The following is a 19333-nucleotide window of genomic DNA, read 5'->3' on the forward strand; positions in this document are numbered from 1 at the left end:
ATTAAAGTTTAATGAACATTGAAATTCACGAAGTTTCTCAGGTCGCCTGTGTTCTGATAACGTATCACTGCCAAAGCGTAAGGAGAAAACCTGTTCTGACTAGGAGGAAATGGGGAAAGTGATTCCTTTGTGTATTCATCTTGGGCAAGCTGAGGTCCGACAACATCCAAGGCCAAATCCTGCCTCCCTGCATACACGCGTTTGGATTTCGCACACAGGAGCGACAGGCAAACTCAATTCCCTACGCCGTCTTTGTAAAAAGGAAGTTTACCGGAGAGCAAACAAACTCTCCAAGCTTTGCTAAAGGCAAAGCCATTTTCTCCAGAGTGACTCTTCAGGAATCAGTCGTCTTTTGTTCGAGGCACGATGCTGCCTGAAAAGCCGCGTCACCGTGACTCCTGCACCCAGCCAAGCTGTTCCCAAGGTACACCGGAACACAACCGCAGAGCAACTGCCGAGTGTCCCTGCTCGTTAGCCTGCTTTTCTCTGCAGAGCCAACATAATTATCTACATAAATAAGAATTCTGCTGCTATTCACATCTCACCTACAGAAATGTCAATTAAGGTTGCCTTTCAGCATATTTAATGCTAGTGATACACAAGCCTGAAAGAACTGTGTGTGATTTTTTGTGTGACCCAGAAACAATTTAATGTGATTTTCTGATTGCAGGTTGAGCTTTTCAGGTCTAGAAAAAAAGCTGGGGGAAAAAAGTCTATTTTTAAATTGATACATTTGATTTGGAAGAGAGAGACAGTAAACTGTAACAGCACTCACACTTTTCAGAGTAGACGTACTCTTTAAAAAAGCGTTCACGTGGCTTTCACCTGCTGTTCAAAGCTAAAAGGAGACCTCGCTTTATTTGCATGGATTTGACTCAACTCAAAATTCTTCTCACTGTTTATTAATAGTTTAACAGAAACCCAGAAGATGGATTTTTCTAAGAATGATTATTAAAATAGCAGTCTGCAATATTACAGCGTGCTTTTTTTTTTTCCCCTCCTAAAGTCAATGGGTAAAAACATGTTACTATAGAATCTCATTCACTCACACTTGGACTGGAAAATCAAGCACAGATTAACAGTAAGTTATGGATTAATGAGTAAGACATCAAACACAATAAAAATACTGCAATCCTTTGGTGTACTTTGTTCACTTCTTCTGACTAGTGTAAATTATTTGTAAGCATTTATTATACAAGGGAAGCCATTAAAAAGTCAACATTTGTCAACCACTATCACCCACTTCCCACAGTTCCTACTCAAGAATTCTTTCCCAATTTGATAACAGATTTAAGCAGGTGGGAGGGGAGGGAAATAAAAAATCTCAGGTAGCATTGTGGGATAAGTGGAGGCAAATACTGACTTCTTAAGGATAGCTCCCATAAATATTAAACATACTCCTTTGTTCCTTGCTAAGACTTGGTAGATTTTTAAGTAAGCATTACAAGGTCTTTAGATAAAGAAAATAAAAATGAAGTTTACTGCAGAACAACAGAAGTTTCAGAGCTTAGTTTATAGATTTGGTAGCTGACATGAATAGTTATGGTCAAGCCCTCATGAGTGTAGAACCCTCAAGGGTCCACTAAATTAGTGGGAATTGCATAATTTTAGCATATCTCAAAATTATAGACTTACACTGTAGTAAAATAGTCACTGGTAGCAAAACATCAGGAGAATACCTGAAATCCTTATTTTTCATTAAGATGATAATCAGAATTGCTACAACCAGAAAGTTCACGCTGGGTCTTTTTACCTGCATCCCCCCAGTATCTCTTTAATAATTTTGGGGTTTCCTCCCGTAAAACCATATCTAAAAATGTTTCTAACAACCATGTGTTTTCAGGCTCTGACCAAATTCACGTTCACCTCACAATTAGATGCGGTAACGACTCTGCAAGCTAATGAGCATTCTAGCCCTACCGCAGCAGTTAAAGCTCCTTTGAGTGGCCCAGCGTGCCAAGCTGCCAGTCAGACTAATGACTTCCACCCCTTTGCTAACAGGACAATACGTTCCTAACTACTGAACTCTGAGAATAATGTTTCCAGCGGTGCTGGTGACATCACAAAAATGGCATTTTTATGAGTTGTAATCAAAAATGACTACAGTGCAACACTTTCCTCACTCTGCCTTTGATGGGCGAGCGTGTTCACCCCCAGTTGAGATGACAATAAAAACAAGGCGTGCTTTAATTGTGCTTGAAAATTATAAAATGTTTTTGAACGCTCATTTTTATGCGACCTAGAACTGATAGCCTGGCAATGACTATAGCCGGTGAGATGCTGAAAGCTGGACAATACTTTGGCAAACCTGAAGTACATCTGTGCTTCTGATGTTCCGAGATCCACAAGGTACATTATAACCTTTAAATAACACACAGAGCCTAGCAGTAAGGAGTTCCTCAGATAATACTTATCTTGAAAAGTGGCAAGCGAGAGCTGCCAGTATGACCCAGATTTTTTTATTATTGCTTCTGATTTTTCTACCCAATGACGCCTACTTCCTTGTCACATCTTAAGGAATACAATTCTCACGGACAGACCAACATGGAGAAGAAATGCAAAGTTTCCATTTTGCTGGGATACATACTGTAAAAACGGCATCAGCACAACGCATGAGCGAAGAAGGGGTCTCCTCTTGATTTCTCTTCTGAAACATGCATTTTGCTGGAATCCATCTTTGATGTTTAAGATATACTGATTATGCCAGGTAACAAACCGAACCTCTTTCAGACCCCGGCAGCTGGCTTCTTCTATCAATCTTACAACAGGCTGTTTCAAGAAAATTAAGAAAACAAAAACATACACATGATAAATTACATGTTCAAAAATTAATATTTTTGCCAGAGACCTCAAAGAATCCCTCTCTCTGCTCCCTTCCCCTCCCCTCTCTTTCCCCTGCTCTGAGGCACGAGTACATTTACACCGCTGAGAAATGTTCCGCTACCTGTTTGTAAGACCTGCCAACAAGGCAGGTTTCACAACTGTCCTACGTAATTGGTGCTGGTGCTATCATATTTTCACATGTCAAATGTTATTCCCAATATCTAACCTAAAATTCCCTTGCCACAAATTACTTTTTGTCTTTGCCCACTGAATGTGAAAAGCAGAAGTCTGCTGTGGAACAATCATTTACATATTAATATATTCTCATCATTTTTTTTCCTTTCTACGCTAGAGAAATCCAGTTCTTTTAACTTCTCCTTGCAGGTCAAACATCCTAAACTTCTGGTTATTTGTGGTGCTTTCTTCCACACTCTCCCCAGTTCTTGCCTTTTTTTTTTTTTTTCATTTGCAAAGTCCCAAACTGTATACAGTGCTCTGCCTTAAGCTTCCTACCACGCTTATAAAGTCAGCATGACGCACGGAAAAGATGAACATGATCTAGTTTACACTGGTGGAGGTATTTCTGGTACCGCCAAAATTGTAAGACACTGATGCGGTTTTATGCAAAATATTATGTACGGCTCTGGCCAGCCAAAGATGAGCTCTTTGGCTACAGGTATTTAAAAGCCTTACTGGAGAGCTTGCTTGAATGAAGTGCATAGAAGCATTCTGGTTTTGTTTTGGTTTTGTCTAGCACAATACTGTTTGCAGTGGATGTGACTTCTGTGTCCATAATTGGGGTTAAAGAGTTGAAAGAGAGAAGGCCTATTTAAAACCTGATATGGAAAACTCTGGCTGTTAGAGACCAAAGGGCGATGGTGACACTGGAACGAGTGTGCCTAAACCATCGGTGAACAGCTTTAAACTAGACATTTAGGAAAAGGTCCCGAAGGAGCCGGGGCTGGCAGCTGCGGGACCATCCAGCCGCAGCAGCGTACAGTGCAGCCTACAAGACGGCAAAGGGCTGGATCCAGCGACTCCGGAGGCTCACGTCCTGCGCTGCGCTATCTTTGGGGACAGGTAAATAAACTCAAAACTGCAAAGCTAACTGGTAATGGTGTTAAAAAGGCTGCAGAAAGCTGTCCCCCCCCGTCTTAAAACCAGATTTCTAGGGATTAGAAAGGACTCTCTTGGTACTGACATGGGCCAGTTTGCTCTCAAATTTGACAATTTGGTCAGCCTCTGCGTCTCCGATGTTTTCAGGGACAATTCAAGGTGCAGTCCAGCAGAGCAGAGTTCTCCTTTTATTGCTTTTTCAGTTCAACACTGACCTTCTTGATTATCTTCCTCAACAATAAGTAACTTTCCTGAATGTTTGAAGAGGAAACAGACTAAAAATGTATATATAGTTTATAGCGTATACTGTACACAGAGGTTTGGGTTACAACCCAAAAGCAGGATTCTGGAACGTGTTCAATACCTCAGAGTATTCTCTCCAGCCAAAGTGGTCCCTGCAGAAGTATTTCCAGACCGTGTAGTAGTTGGAGCTGGAGCTGGGGCAGGAAGGTGTGGACAGCCGCCGCATTTGGTCAAACTCAACAGTTTCATATAATTTCATAACATTCAAATCCACCCAAAACTCATGTCCCCTGGAAAGAACAAGAAAAACAAAGAATTCTCACCTTTTGCCATCCATTAAAAAGATCATTCAGAGACAACCAAACTAGACAGTCAGAACTACAGCTGGCATAGTCCTCTTCAGAGATACCCTCGGTCTGGCTGCGCTCATGTCACACAACTCCCGTGACCATGAGGATGTCCCATGAGCTTGAAGTGGGCACAACACAGAGACAAGCGCGTAGAGTAGGACACTGAAGAGCTGTGAGGGCAAAGTAACTCTGCAGAAGTCTCCGGGGACAATGGTGGAAAAAACATGGTCTTCAGCACAGCAAGACAAAAAACCAAACCCAGCAGTCTTCCTCGGCCAGTGCTATTTATTCAGTATGCACGAATGGTACAAAAATCAATATACATACCCTTGACATTTTGAGCATACTAAGTAAATACAACACACAACCACATTTGATGAAGCAGCCACATACTATTCAAAAGGTTATTCTTGTAAAAGTTAGTGTTTCAGGGAAGAAAAGAAAATGTAAATGGCTCCAGATGAGGAGCATCTGCTGCCAATCCACCAGAGAGTCTGAGTATCTTTCATCACATGCAGCAGAAGAGAACTAGCATAATATGAAAAGGAAACATGATTTCACAATTTTGGAGCCTACACTGAGGAATACTGGCTTTTTTTTCTAGTAGCTATATTGCCGCTACAAAAAATCAACGCCAGTATGCAACTTCACGTAGAGTGACTGGCGCTTTCAAAAGGACCTAACAGCAGCAGCGTGCTACAAATTAAGAACCAGAGTCTACCCTTTATCTAAAGGAGAAAATAAAAGTGCATTTTCTCTACACTTTACAAAGTCACGTTTAACAGTGACTGTGGAATGCCTCAGCAAACAGTTTCTAACGCTGTTTCATTAGTCAGTGTTAAGAAAGAGACATCAAATTAAAGAACATTCTCAAGTAAAGCACGGAGTTCTAAAGCTCTGCTGATCATCAGACAATCACTGGTTTATTAGCAATCAAGAACTTAAGAAATTCATAGAAATTGGAAGAAATGACAGTAATATTCATTCCCTACAAAAGCCGTTTTTTTAGAACCGGGATTAACATATTTCCAAAATAATGCTGTTTACATAATTAGTTTTCTACTTTTATAATCTCTTTACAAGTTGTCAGCTTACTGGTATTCATTAACAGTTACTAATCTTTGGCAACTGGAAATGCAGCTTTTGAGACTATATAAAATATTTTCTTTGAATTCTTAACAGTAAACATAAATCAAGCTGATACTTGAAATCTACAGTTTATTTTCAAATGGAATTTGCCACATCAAGTGACAGCTATTCTAAACATCTATACGATTTTATGAATACAGATTTGCTTGAGAATGGCTGCAATTTGCTAGCTATTTCACACTCTTACTGGTACAGTTACTGAAGAGTTTTATTATACTACTTTCACAGAAAACTACTGAAGAGTTCCCACTTTAAAAAATGATGATCAGCTGGAATGATCCTTCATTTCTCAACAGGAGGTATAGGGGCATAGCTGTTCTTAGTATTTATCATCATCAATTAATTGCGTTTGGGTCTGTGAAGTACTAAGCACGGTTTGAAGTATTAAGCGCCTTCCTGCCATAGATAGAAGGACAATGTGCCTGTTCCTATGGGCTCACAATCAGGGGATCTGATCCACCGCTGTTTGGGTAAATTTAGATTGCTCTCTTTGTTTTCAATAAGCTTTCACATAGACTTAAAGATACAGAGCAGTCCCAAAAGTCGCATCAAATGTCTTAAAAATGCAGCTCCATGAGCTACTTTTAAAATTCCTTGGACACAAAAATCATTCTTTTTCCAACTCCCCAAGACCAAGCCCCAACCAGGACGAGCTTTGTCCGACTCATTTCGGGGACAATTCACCCCGAGGGCGGCTGTCCCTGCCACAGGTCCCAGCAGACCTGCCTGCAGTAGGAACGGCTCCAGCCAGCTTTCCTCCCCTTTACGCCGAGAACTTACTACCGAAAAGGAACATCTTGCCAGTTCCCTGCACGTGGTTCTCTAAAAACTGTCATAGAACCACACTAATTAAGATGAAAATTTTGTCAAGACAACACTATCACACCAAATCCGTAGAAGGTTTAACAGCCTGTTCCCTACTTGCGTCAACGGCATACAAAATCGTTATGGTTAGAATATGAGTACAGGAGGAAACCAGCTATTCTGCGTAGGAGGTGTATTCTAATAACCCGTGTCTTCCCACCCAAGCTGCATCCCACCGCAAGAAGTCTGATACACTAATTAAAGCTGACATTCCACAGCCCACCGCATCAATGGCGAGGGCACGGGCACCCACGCGACTCAAGAAAACGCATGTAACAATAGCACGACAAGACAAACGTCAGATACAAGTGATACGAGACAGATCTAGTCAGAAGGAAAACTAGCATTAACCAAAATAAATGACCAGTATGAAGGGACTGAAATTAAATCTAGGGCTTAAAAAAAATACACATGCTTTCTGGAGTGAAAAAACTAGTAACAGATCACCCCACCTTCCTGGTATGTAGTCATTTTGTTCCATAACAACAAGCTACAATCTACTTTATTTGAAAACAATGCGTGAAATCATGAGGAAATCATCCCTCAGAAATACCAAGCTGTGTTATTATTTATAGTATTTGCAGGCAGCACCATAAGCATGATTTTTTGAGTGAATTTCTTATTGAATATATTTTTAATGCTGCTTTAGGGACATTTGCTTTTTCTTATCAAAACGTAGTCTTACAATTCTGAATTTCAGTGCCTAATAAAGCTGGCATTTTTGAGAAAAGCACGTTTAGCAATTGATATTGTCTATATTATCCTTTTGGAGTGAGGAGTTGGACTCACTGTTTTGGGGTTATGTTGCACATATCCAAGTCCTGAATCAAGACCCCCAGGTACTGTGCTGCATATTGTATGAAACAAATACCCAAAAAGATATTTTTCAGTACAAAACCTCACAATTTGAGCATTCATTCTCACTTCGATCTCTTTTCAAGTCAAATACCGTAACACGGTTCTCCCTACTCCAAAGGTCTGCAACCTCCAAGAACGTGCAAAGAAATGGAAAACCTTTTCTTTATGAGTAAATTATTTTCTTTTAAAGGTGGTAAAACCCAGAGGATTATTTAATTTTATTATAACTTTGTATGTTGCATGTGTTATAACGGAAACTGATACTGAAAAAATGTTTGCAGTAGTTCTATGCCAATGCAGTGCAAAGTAAAGAGAATCTGAAAATCAACTGTGGTGCACTGGCCCTGGCTGGATGCCAGGTGCCCACCAAAGCCACTCCATCGCTCCCCTCCTCGGCTGGACAGGGGAGAGAAAATATAATGAAAGGCTCGTGGGTCGAGATAAGGACAGGGAGAGATCACTCAGCAATTACCATCACAGGCAAAACAGACTCAACTTGGGGAAAAAATTAATTTATTACCAGTCAAATCAGAGTAGGATAATGAGAAATGAAACCAAAGCTTAAAACACCTTCCCCCCATCTCTCCCTTCTTCCCGGGCTCAACTTCACTCCCGATTTTCTGTGCCTCCTCCCTGCCACCAGCACAGGGGGACGGGGAATGGGGGTTTGGGTCAGTTCATCACACGTTATCTCTGCCGCTCCTTCCTCCTCAGGGGAGGACTCCTCACACTCTGCCCCTGCTCCAGCATGGGGTCCCTCCCACGGGAGACAGTCCTCCACGAACTTCTCCAACGGGAGTCCTTCCCACGGGCTGCAGTTCTTCACCAACTGCTCCAGCGTGGGTCCCTTCCACGGGGCGCAGTCCTTCAGGAACAGACTGCTCCAGCGTGGGTCCCTTCCACGGGGTCACAAGCCCTGCCAGCAAACCTGCTCCAGCCTGGGCTCCTCTCTCCACGGGGCCACAGCTCCTGCCAGGAGCCTGCTCCAGCGCGGGCTTCCCACGGGGTCACAGCCTCCTTGGGGCATCCCCCTGCTCCGGCGTGGGGTCCTCTCTCCACGGGCTGCAGGTGGAGATCTGCTCCCCCGTGGACCTCCATGGGCTGCCGGGGGACAGCCTGCCTCACCATGGTCTTCCCCACGGGCTGCAGGGGAATCTCTGCTCCGGCGCCTGGAGCACCTCCTCCCCCTCCTTCTTCACTGACCTTGGGGTCTGCAGAGCTGTTGCTCTCACATCTTCTCACTCCTCTCTCTCGGCTGCAATTGCTGGCAGTTTTTTTCCCCTTCTGAAATCTGTTATCCCAGAGGCACTACCACCATCGCTGATGGGCTCAGCCTTGGCCAGCAGCGGGTCCGTCTTGGAGCCGGCTGGCATTGGCTCCATCGGACACGGGGGAAGCTTCTGGCAGCTTCTCACAGAAGCCACCCCTGTAGTCCCCGGCTACCAAAACCTTGCCACGCAAACCCAATACATCAACATACACTCTAAACACAATAAAGATTATCCACTAGCATGCTGAACTCTACTTTTAGAAGTAATCGCATACTGGTTAATATCCTAAAAAGTTAAAGGTCTGTACAATTTTGAAGACTGGAAAACAAATTCCACAGGCACTTGAAACATGGCCGGCTTCCAACACATGACCTGGGTATTTCTAATATGGGCTCAACTGCGTTAAAATACAGTCTCCAGCAGACACACATAGCTCTGTAGCAAAGCAAGGAGAATCAAAGTAATGCAATGGGAGGGACCCTGTAGAAGGAAAAACACTTTCCGAGATAAACACAGTATGAGACTGCTTTTCCTCATGCTTTTAATGCAGAGCAAGCAGAGCTTCAGGATGAACTCCTAAAACTCTGGGTTGACAGTACGTATGCAAAAAAGGGCATTTGTGTGCAGACATGTTCTAACTGCAAAACAGGTGGGGAACCGTACGGTTTTTACATGGCTTTCTTCTACATGAAATCTTCACATACAATTCCAGTAAAACAAACTGCGGTAAGTTTTTCCCTACAACAAATAAAATCTGTGCACAGCTAAGTGTGCATCTACGTATCTCACAAGACTCTAAGATTTATAAGGCTGGCAGGTAGTGACAGCTTACAGTGAAAACAGCTTCTCTGAAAGCTAAACGTTTTTCTGCGAAACCTGTAGAGGACGTGCCAAATTATTTCTCAGTACTGAAAAATGTAATGGTTGTCTGCTGTTTGGAATTTTTTACATTTTTGTAGCTCACTGTTTCTGCCTCTTCTTTATCAGATTCTCCTCCCTTGTAAGCAAACTGAGAAGGACAGGATGGTCATCGCTCATTGACTTACGCTGACAATTCGCTGTAACAAGAACCCGAGCATCAAGCACCGAAACAGCTGATTACCACCCCTTCAAACATTCTTCTTGAAAGCCTATGTACGATATAACACATTAAGTGTTCTTGTTTTCCCATTCCTAAATAGAACCGCTCAGTCTGTCTGACTGTAAAGGTCACAGCGTTTCTCAGCGACCCACCTCTCGGTGCGTGCCCGTGACACGGAGAGCAGAGCAGAGCTCTCCAAGCTCCTGCACAGCTAGCACTGGCTTTCAGCTTGTTTAATACAAATCCATCACTCTTCAATTAAAGATGGGGACACCGGCTCTGGGTAGTTGCTACCTGGGTTTACTTAATGTTTCTCTCAGAGTCAGAGCTGCAGCTCAGAACCCAAAAAAGCTCTCTCTAATTATTTCTTGAAGAAAAAACGTGGTCAAGATATTTCTTGGTATGGTATCCTCTATCCATTCCCTTAGCTGTGAATAGGGAAAGGTTTAGCAGTTTCAGGATGTAACATAGCAGAATCTTCCTGGAACTCAAACTTCTGTTACATTAGGGATGCTTTAAAAATGGTATTTTTATTTTTCAAGTTGGTAAAGTGTTCAGAATGCTACTTCCCATTAATTTTAACAGAAAATTAAGTGACCAAAATATCTAAACACCCCAAAATCTACACAAGAGTGTTTTATTTTTTCCCTGAATACTTTAACTAAAAATTTTTAAACTCCACATACATTTTCTACCTAACAAGAAACTATTCGGAATAACACTGCATTATTTTATAGAGCTGGAAATTTTAGACAAATGCATTTATTTAAGTGACTGCATCTGAAAAACACACTATGTGCCCAAAAGCCTGATTTTTTTCTTCCTAATTATAATATTGGGAATAAGGAAAGATACTCTTTCACAAAAAACCTCGATTCACATAAAATCTATATTACTCCAATGCTCATTTACATTCTTTAACAGTGTACTTCTCTATTCAGAAGTATTAACTTTTTCAAATTATAACATTTACTGGCTTTTAAGCTCTGAAACCCTAAAATATATTAGGAAAGTCGTTTAATAATAGCTTTTCAGTTAAAGCACTTCCTCTGTATACTAAAAAGCCTATTACCAGCCTACATAATGCAAAGCCATAAAAAAAAAGAATTGCGATTACAGCAAGTGATTGCGTGATTACATTCCTGGCTTCAGCTTTAAGACACCAATGATGAAAGCAGATGTGACAACTGTACCTCTCAACTGCCCGAGGCCTAAATACAGGCGAAAGACCCCAAATTTAGGGTTCAAGAACAGCAAGAATGTGAGATGCTCAAGGTTATGTCCGATACGTTCTTTAGCATAACATCACTTTATCTTCAGCACAGTATAATGATTTACTGCTTCTGAGGTACAGTGTACAGTATCTGAAGTAAAGGGTATCCTCCGTAATGTATAGATTATGGATAACACATAGATTAGGAGAGGGGAAAAAACAACAATAAACCAGCAAGGCACACTCACCTTGTTTTGTGCCCTGAAGGGAGCACGACAGAACACACAACACATCATGGACACGTGACTGCACAACTAACTGCACCTCCGGGAGATGCTCACATGCAATGGCGATGAAACACTTGGGTACTATGATGACAACAGCGGCAGAACGAACACACACAAACCCAGCAATTAAAATCCCTTCTTGTGCGCAGGGGTGAAACAGGCCCCTCTCAACACTTCTTCTGCAGCGCCTCCAAAAGACGAGCTCCAGGAATGGGGTCCATCGCTCTTTATACTTTTCTTGGGCAGTTTGTGATTAGGAAAAGGAGAGTTTTGTAGCTAACGTGATTAAAAAAAAAAAAAAAAAAATCTAGTGTTGTTACTCATGGACTTTGAAGTCTCTATCCGGAAATATCAGTCTGGAGAAGAGTGGGAAGGAGATGATGAAGGCTATACTTTGTCAGACGTTTGGGAAAGCAGGAGATGTATTCAAGCACCTTGGTGGGGCAAAGTGTTACTCCCACTACCTCTTTGCATCATGCAGCAGGAACAGGCTTCAGTACAGTTTGAAACCAGTAATAAAAACAACACTGTCTTTTTCTACAGAAATATTTATTAAACCTCTCTGCAAATACCACAAAACTTTGCCTCATCTTGCTTCTGAGGTAGAAAATTACTATCCCCATTTTTCCCCAGGAAAGACAGATATACAGAGACTAAAATAGCTTCTCAAAAGTCCCAGAGAGAATCTGCAACAGAGGCGGGAACAGAGATTTCTTAAGAACTTCTCTTCACTGACTAACCAAATAAAGGTCTCTATTTATAAAATAAAGCAGTTCAATGGAATCATTTGCACTGAAAGAATAAGCGTATTGAACTCTCTTAAGAACACAGCACACCAACCCAAATTTGGTGTTGTACAACAGCGCAATTCAAAATAAAATTCCACAAGTGCTCTCAATAGCAGAACCTGGTTCCTCGAGTAAGTTACATTTTCTCTGTACCCTAACTATAAGAAATAACACAAAGACATAGTCTCTTCAGGACGCTGAACTGAGTAGGTACCTTGACTAGCAAGTTACAACATTGAAGTCTTTTTTCAGATGAATGTAGCCTGCTAAAATAAGGCTATTTGGGCTCACTCTTCCTTGCATCCTTCTGAAGAACTTCAGTTGAATGTGTGAATCATCTGTGCTCTTTCCATTCAATAAGACAAATGTTCGCTAGATGTTATGTACAAATAGATGACTAGGAGAAATATTTTTTTGTAAGTGCTATGAAAATGCATGTGGTTTCGAACTCTTCTCCTAAGTTCAGTTCTATGTCATGAGTCTTACCGCAAACAGAGTTCAGAAAAAACAAGAAACCTAGCGATCAACAAAGGTCTGTACAGGAAATGAAACTCGGTTCCCATCAGAACAGCTGTGATACAAAGCAAGACTGAGAGTTAAACACCACTCAGATGATGAAACTGTTGATTTTCTCTCTATGACTAAACCAGTTCCTCTCTGCAATAGCAACAACCTGAAAGCCACTCAGGGGAACGAATGAATTTAAAAGATCCAAACAGGTATGCAAACCTTTTGTACTTAAGTTTGAAAGATTAGTCAAACTGAACTCAGTTACTGTAGGAGATGTAAGTCAGGCATTTACACTTCCTGGTGACCCAAAATCAGCACCGTTTCATCTTATTTGTAGCAAACAGTTGTTTGAGGTTGCAGGTTGTAGTTCAGCTTTGGGTGAGGGACCAAGCGTTTAAACTCCACTGTATGAAACCGAACTTCACTTAAAGTATATTGTCTTAATAAGATCTTTCTTTTGAAGCAAAGGTACTGAAATAGGAACATCAGATCTTAGACAAGAGCAGCCAAAATTTGCTCCCATCGAAACCAATACCGATTCCATAGGAAGTAACAGTAAGCAAGGGCCCAGGTAAGACTCATAAAGGGACATTCATCAAACAGCTCGTCACAACATAGCAATAAAAATGCAGCTAAATCCTAGTTACTGCTACAAGGAGTGTGAAAGGAAAACAGGAACCTTCCCTCACAGAAGCAATACTTTGCATCAGGGCAAGAACAAATACAAGCTGGCAAACATGATCCCGCAGTCTTGATCTTATCAGCATCTCATCATTCTTCAACTGAAGAGAGGGGCAGCAGGTGACAGGGCAGGAAATTAGTCTCAGATTTTACTTAATTTGTTCCCTCATCATGTCACACTGCTTCTCTCTGCTGTGACTGTAAGCCATGCAGGAGGTGCACAGTGGGACAGACTCAGAAAAAGAGAAAGGTGCTGCAGAAAGATTTACCTCTACACTTAAAAGGCTCTATCATCAGAGAAAAAAAAAAAACTATCAATATAGTAGTAGCTTTACTGCTTTTCCTATATTTATTTTTAAAAAAGCTGGAAAGGCAGGTTTTCCTGCCTTTACAATTGGTGACTGAGGGTGCCTGAAAAAGCAATCTTCCGTAATTTTCACAGTGAGAGGGTCTAGCCTGACTTGCATGTTTGTAAGCCTGAAACAACTACTGGGATACTGGTCCAGATACATATACAGCTTAGATGAAAGCCTGGCCCCAGATCTCTCCTGGTGGGGGGGGGGGGGGGGGGGGGAGGTATTAAAAAATCTGTCGAGCTCTCTCACGCACAAAGATACCATCTCTGGATCAGGAAGTTGTTGAGGCATGACTGCTGGAAGATAAGAGACTGTACTGAGAAGTATGTTTGTTCTCTTCTGCTCTTCCCAAGAAACCCACTGTTGGCCACTTTTGAACGAGGTACTTGGTTAAAGTGGTCCTTTAGTGTGAAGTACTGTTAAGTTCTAAAAATGCGTAGCAATGAGGATGTCAGACACATTCAAAACTACCGCATGTACCATATTTCATAATTCAAATCCAAGTTACATCTTCTATTTGCAGTAGAGGATAAACATGGATGTCCTTGTCTGAGGTAGATTGCTGGTTTCAAAGGTCTCCTACCCACACCGGATGAGGGTATGTTTTGCAGAGAGTTTTGTTTGTCAGCTTTAATTTTTATATCGGTATATGCCTTAGAGACAGCACAAGCATAGCTCTGAGTGGCAACAGAGCTGATACGGGACAGGGTTTTCATGTCACGAGAGAGGCATTCGCTTTCACAAAGCCGCAATATGAACACTTTCTAAAGCGCTTAGCTGGAGCCCCATTTTCAAAGCCCCATTTTTCAAAAATGTTCTGCACAGACAGGCCTGCTTTTTTTTTTTTTTTTTTAGAATTCTATCCAATCTCAGGACTTAAAATACCTCTGAGATTTATGACAAATAATGAAACTGCATCAATTTCATCAATGCTTTACATAAGATGATCACATACAAATCTAACATTAACTAGTGACCACCAATTCTGGATGTTTGTTTCTGAATGTTCCATCCAATGTTTCATGTCAATGTTTCATGTCACACCCTCCACATCCAGCTTCCCAAAAAAGGACTCCTTTATACATTTGACTACAAGTATTGAATTCTGCAATTATTACTCAGCTCAAATCCCTACTGATTTCAACACATACGTGTACCAACTAGGAAGGAACTTCACGATCACTGCTCTTGCTAAGCAAATAATTGTAACAGACTCTTTCTGTTCCTCATCCTTACCGAAACGGGCAGGCAGACAATGCTACAACATTGTGCCTGCTGGATTACCTGTAAGCAACTCTTCTGAGCAATCTGTTTCACCAATTATAAATCTTTGTTTCAGAAAGGACTGTTTTATTACCGTAAGTACACAGGGAACAGACTGACCTCAACCTGAAGCCAGGTGACAGCTGTTTCCAAAACTGTGAGCTGTTTACTGACGTGAAACAAGAAAAGGGATATATGAGTGACTGCCGATTCCTATGGCAGCTCAACCCAACACTTGTAACTTCCCTAGATTTGTATAGCTAGAAGCCAATTAGTTTTATTTCATATGTAAATGATACTATAAAGTGGAGTAAATAGGAATTCATTGGAGCATACTGTTATAAAGCACAAGGCAAACACTTCTAAAATCACTTCACATGCTTTTTATTTAGAGTCTCTGTCTTGCATTCCTTCTAGCAAGGAATTAAAAGAAGTTCAAAACCATTCAACTGTGTATATTCAAGAAACACCGCACACAAAATCGCCAGGCACAGTGAATTTCAGCTATTTTCTCATCTCCGGTGTTATCAATAACACACCAGTTATCTCGTACACTGTGGCAGCTGTGCAGATCAGAAAGAGAACTTCCTACATTTAACTATTCGGTTGGTCAGACGACCTGCAGAAGTCCCTGAATGACTGAAATGCTTCCACTGTGCTCTGTATGGTTTTAAAATCATGTAAGCATATTCTAACAGCATCAGAGAAACAAGTTATCCCATGAACACATGAACAAAGGAAAACTAGTTTCCTGTACATTTATTTTTGTCCTTACCGTTCCTTCCCAGGTCCCTCCATACGCCCATTGATAACCCCATTGGGGAACACACAATATTTCCTCTGACTTCATCCAAGAACCATGCATGTCTACTGAGTAATTAGTCAACTGCTCCCAGGCAGAATACGTACCATTGGAGGTCCACCTGCTTTTCCCTGACTGGAGCCATTTCATTTTGACCTTTCTCTTCTAGCTAGGAGGAGCCATTTCACAAAACTTACAGGAAAAAAAAAAAAAAAAAAGAAAAGAAATCAAAGCAACTATGAGAAGGTGTTGTTTCACGTGAGTTGGTATATGCCGGGTTACACATAGTTGAACAGATGCTGCAGTTCCCATAGCACACAGGGATGTCTCTTTGCCAAGAGAAGGGGTGGAATTTTCAGCCAAAGAAGGGGAACTGATGGGTCAGGAACTGCAGAGTTGTTTTAAACAAATCCTTGTGTAATCAGTAATGATGTTGCTTATTTTGAAAAGCAACATATGCACGATTGGACAGGTGTGTCGGGGGGGAAAACCTGCTCAGTTCTGCAGCCAAGTATTTCCCCTTACTAAACAGCATCTTAAAATATCCCAGCTTGGGTACTCTCATGCTGGAAAGCAGTACTTGGCATTGTTCTCTCTAATACTTTGCTGCAAGCTGGAACTTCTCCAGGGCCTCTCCTCACATGTATGAAGAAAACTGAGTGCTTCTAAGTATTTTAACCTGCTTAAGTTCATATTCCCCCATTTGTTTAGATAGCTTGGTATTTGGCTCTAAATACTTGATAGACTTAAGAAAGCAAAACTATGAGCAACTTATGATAAAGTTTTATATTCAGTTTGAGGCCAAACTGCAATAAGTATCTGAGGTAGTCGTATTACAAAGAAGTAACTAAACAAGGTTTACCACTTCTCCTGCTTCAAGATCATGTTCCCTTAGGTGAAAGGTAACAACTTAATGTATATTTTACATTACTCAGTAACATTAAGATGAAGAAAAATTCATATAAATAGCTACTTGAAGAACATCATATTTGAATTCAGAGCTTATTCCCTAATTGAGCCAATAGCCCAACACTTTCTTGAACGGCCCAACTTTCTTGGAGCAGTACACAACAGCAGTATTATGCATATAGACTGTAATCGTTACTTACTATGCCATATAAACTGTGTTTAAAACAAAGAGGAATAAACAACTACCACCCACTGGTTGTCAGGCTGGCTTCTGCACGGCCTTTCTTGGACATGCAAACTGCTGAACAGACATTTCCTTGTTGTATGCAATCTGTATAGATAGGCCTGTAAAGCTAGTCTGACCACAAGAGATTAATAGCTTTAGCCAAATAATGCGGTAACCATGTGAACGATGAGCTGTTCTAGCATGTTTGCGAGCCTCGCGGCAAGGTTCAACACGCTGCTATCTGCATCTTGTTGCCAGGAGACACAACATCGCCCAGGAACATAAGGGAGGCCAGGTTGCAGTGACCACCAGTGAACTCCATGAAGAGTCACAGCGAGTCCAAGCAGTCCACAGCTAAAGGTTTAGCAGGTTCTTCTGATACAAGATGATGTTGCAAGAAGAAACTGGCGACAATACATAGTAAAACATTAACCCCGCACTTCAAAATCTAGCTCAAAACCCTGTTAAGTCTAAGTTGTAAGGCATATCAGATTCAGTGTTTGAAACCAGAAGCTCTAGTCTTAAAAAAAGTTTCACTCCTAGGTTCTCACTGATACTTATCTACAAACATGAAGCTCAAACATGAAATACATACAAGAGTTACAGAAACTGCCAATTTGTCATTCCACGGTAAGCGGATATTATAAATTTACAACAGCCATCCAAGCTTGCATTGGGGCATGATTGTGTAGCACTGACTGAAGCAAAGATCTTCGCAACATCTTTTAAGAGAAGGAAGAAGAGTACAGGCTATAGAATTAGCAGCTCGAAACAGAATTTAGTTAGAAAATACTGCTGTTTAAAATAATTTTAGTCTCAGTAGTCTACTTTTACCCAAAGAAAAGAGTCAGGCAGACACTCCCTGGGTAGCCAGTTCAACTCAACAAGATGAAGTCTAGTTTGTATTCAAAGAATCTGCCTCCACTTCGACAGCAGAGTTTCAGGCCGACTGCAGGACCAGCAGCAGAGCTCTGACCCAGCACACCTGGGTTTTCGGAGATCACGCTGCTCCTCTGACTTCACCCCCGGTAACAGAATGTCATATGACTGGCAACGCACCCGATGAGTTTCTTCCCGACTGGTTCAGACAGACAGAAACTCTGTGTATCAAGAGACCAAAATACCCACCAGACTGGAAACCTGCAAAGTAAGTGTAAAGGCGGACAACGCTATTCAGCCAATTTTACAGGCTGGAGATGAATAAGCAATTACGAAGCATTGTTTCTTTTAAAATTAATCATTCTTAACTCCATCATTTAGAACATGTAGATCATGTGTGTAGTGATGGATTCTGCAATACAGGCTTCAAAAAGAGAACTTTTTGCTCATTTGCACAGAGCTCAAATTTAAATTACTTGCATGTCTTATTTCTACATGTATTGTTTTGTTTTCAGAAATCATGTAAAATACTTGGAAAAAGGGGAAGTTTCTCTGTTGTAAAATACAGCAAATTTTATCTGCTACGCAGTTACAAGATTTTTTTTTTTAAACAGACTGGCATTTTTTTTTCAAGACAATTCTATAAAATATGATTATTCCCTACTACATATAATTCTTATTTCCTACTTCACTTTCATTTTCAGTGTGGGGTATCTATATTCTGGTACTGTCTTCAGTAAAAAGGATGAATCCGTAGGCTGATGCAGCCTGAGTTTTAGTGCCTAATCCAACATCCAGTTAGGTGAAAGTAAAGACTCACATTGACTTTAAGCATTAGATTGGGTCTCTGGTGCCTAATAAGAAATCCCAGCACAGTAAATGAAAATTAAAACGTTAAGGAAGAAGGGATACACTTTCTTCAGGAAGCGGAAGGAAGAAGAGGCAGGGAGAACAAAACCACAAGGAATGAGATGGCAAAGGCAATCTGAAGTTTTTACTGCAGAACTACAGAAGTGTCACTTTGAACTGACTATGACCAGAATGAGTTGCACCGGGCTCACAGATTATGGCAGGGCAGATAAGATACGAGAAATTTGCATTGTACACTTCCTCCAAAAAAAAAAAAAAAAAAAAAAAAAAAAAGCAGTCTACACCCTGCTGCACTCACACGAACATGGACTATATAGATCTGACGAACTTGTAAACATCAGCACTCCCCACTACTATTCAACATGGAACCTGGATTATAAAAGTTGAAGTGTTGTTTTAGATCTCAGGGTGCAAGATCAAGCCTAAATTGATAACATAACCAGGGAAACTTAAAAGCTGTTTTCTAATTTCAGAAAACAAGTAGATAAATAAATGCTACTATGTATAGAGGAAACAGTAACTTCTAATAAATGGTTTAACATTTTTAGATGACAACTTAAATAGATGATCAGCACGTCTGGAGGTATCGCTCAGATTGTTCATAGTGAATTAGCTGAAACATCTCCAGATATTATCAACTATATGAAATTTCCAGTCAAAGGACGTAACAGAGCACCTATCTGATTTTAGTTGCTTAGAATGTAATTACGAAAACTGTGCTTGGAGTGCATACAGTCAATGTGCATTCTCAGTGACAGAAAGCAATTGCTGTATCATTCCTGTTTCAATCGCTG

General features: G+C 41.0%; 1 protein-coding gene across 4 annotated transcripts in view; it reads right to left on the minus strand.

Annotated features, from left to right (window-relative positions):
* The window catches only part of TIPARP (TCDD inducible poly(ADP-ribose) polymerase), a 44952-nt gene that overhangs the window by 3428 nt on the left and 22191 nt on the right, over window positions 1-19333 (minus strand). For all 4 annotated transcript variants that reach the window (XM_050902217.1, XM_050902216.1, XM_050902218.1 and 1 more), the window contains 2 exons: window positions 4304-4472; window positions 2588-2769 (listed from right to left, as the gene is read on the minus strand). In XM_050902217.1, coding sequence (XP_050758174.1) covers window positions 2588-2769; window positions 4304-4472 — 351 coding nt within the window. The remainder of the gene's footprint in view (window positions 1-2587; window positions 2770-4303; window positions 4473-19333) is intronic.

Source organism: Gymnogyps californianus, chromosome 10, assembly GCF_018139145.2.
Source record: "Gymnogyps californianus isolate 813 chromosome 10, ASM1813914v2, whole genome shotgun sequence".
Lineage (NCBI taxonomy): Eukaryota > Metazoa > Chordata > Aves > Accipitriformes > Cathartidae > Gymnogyps > Gymnogyps californianus.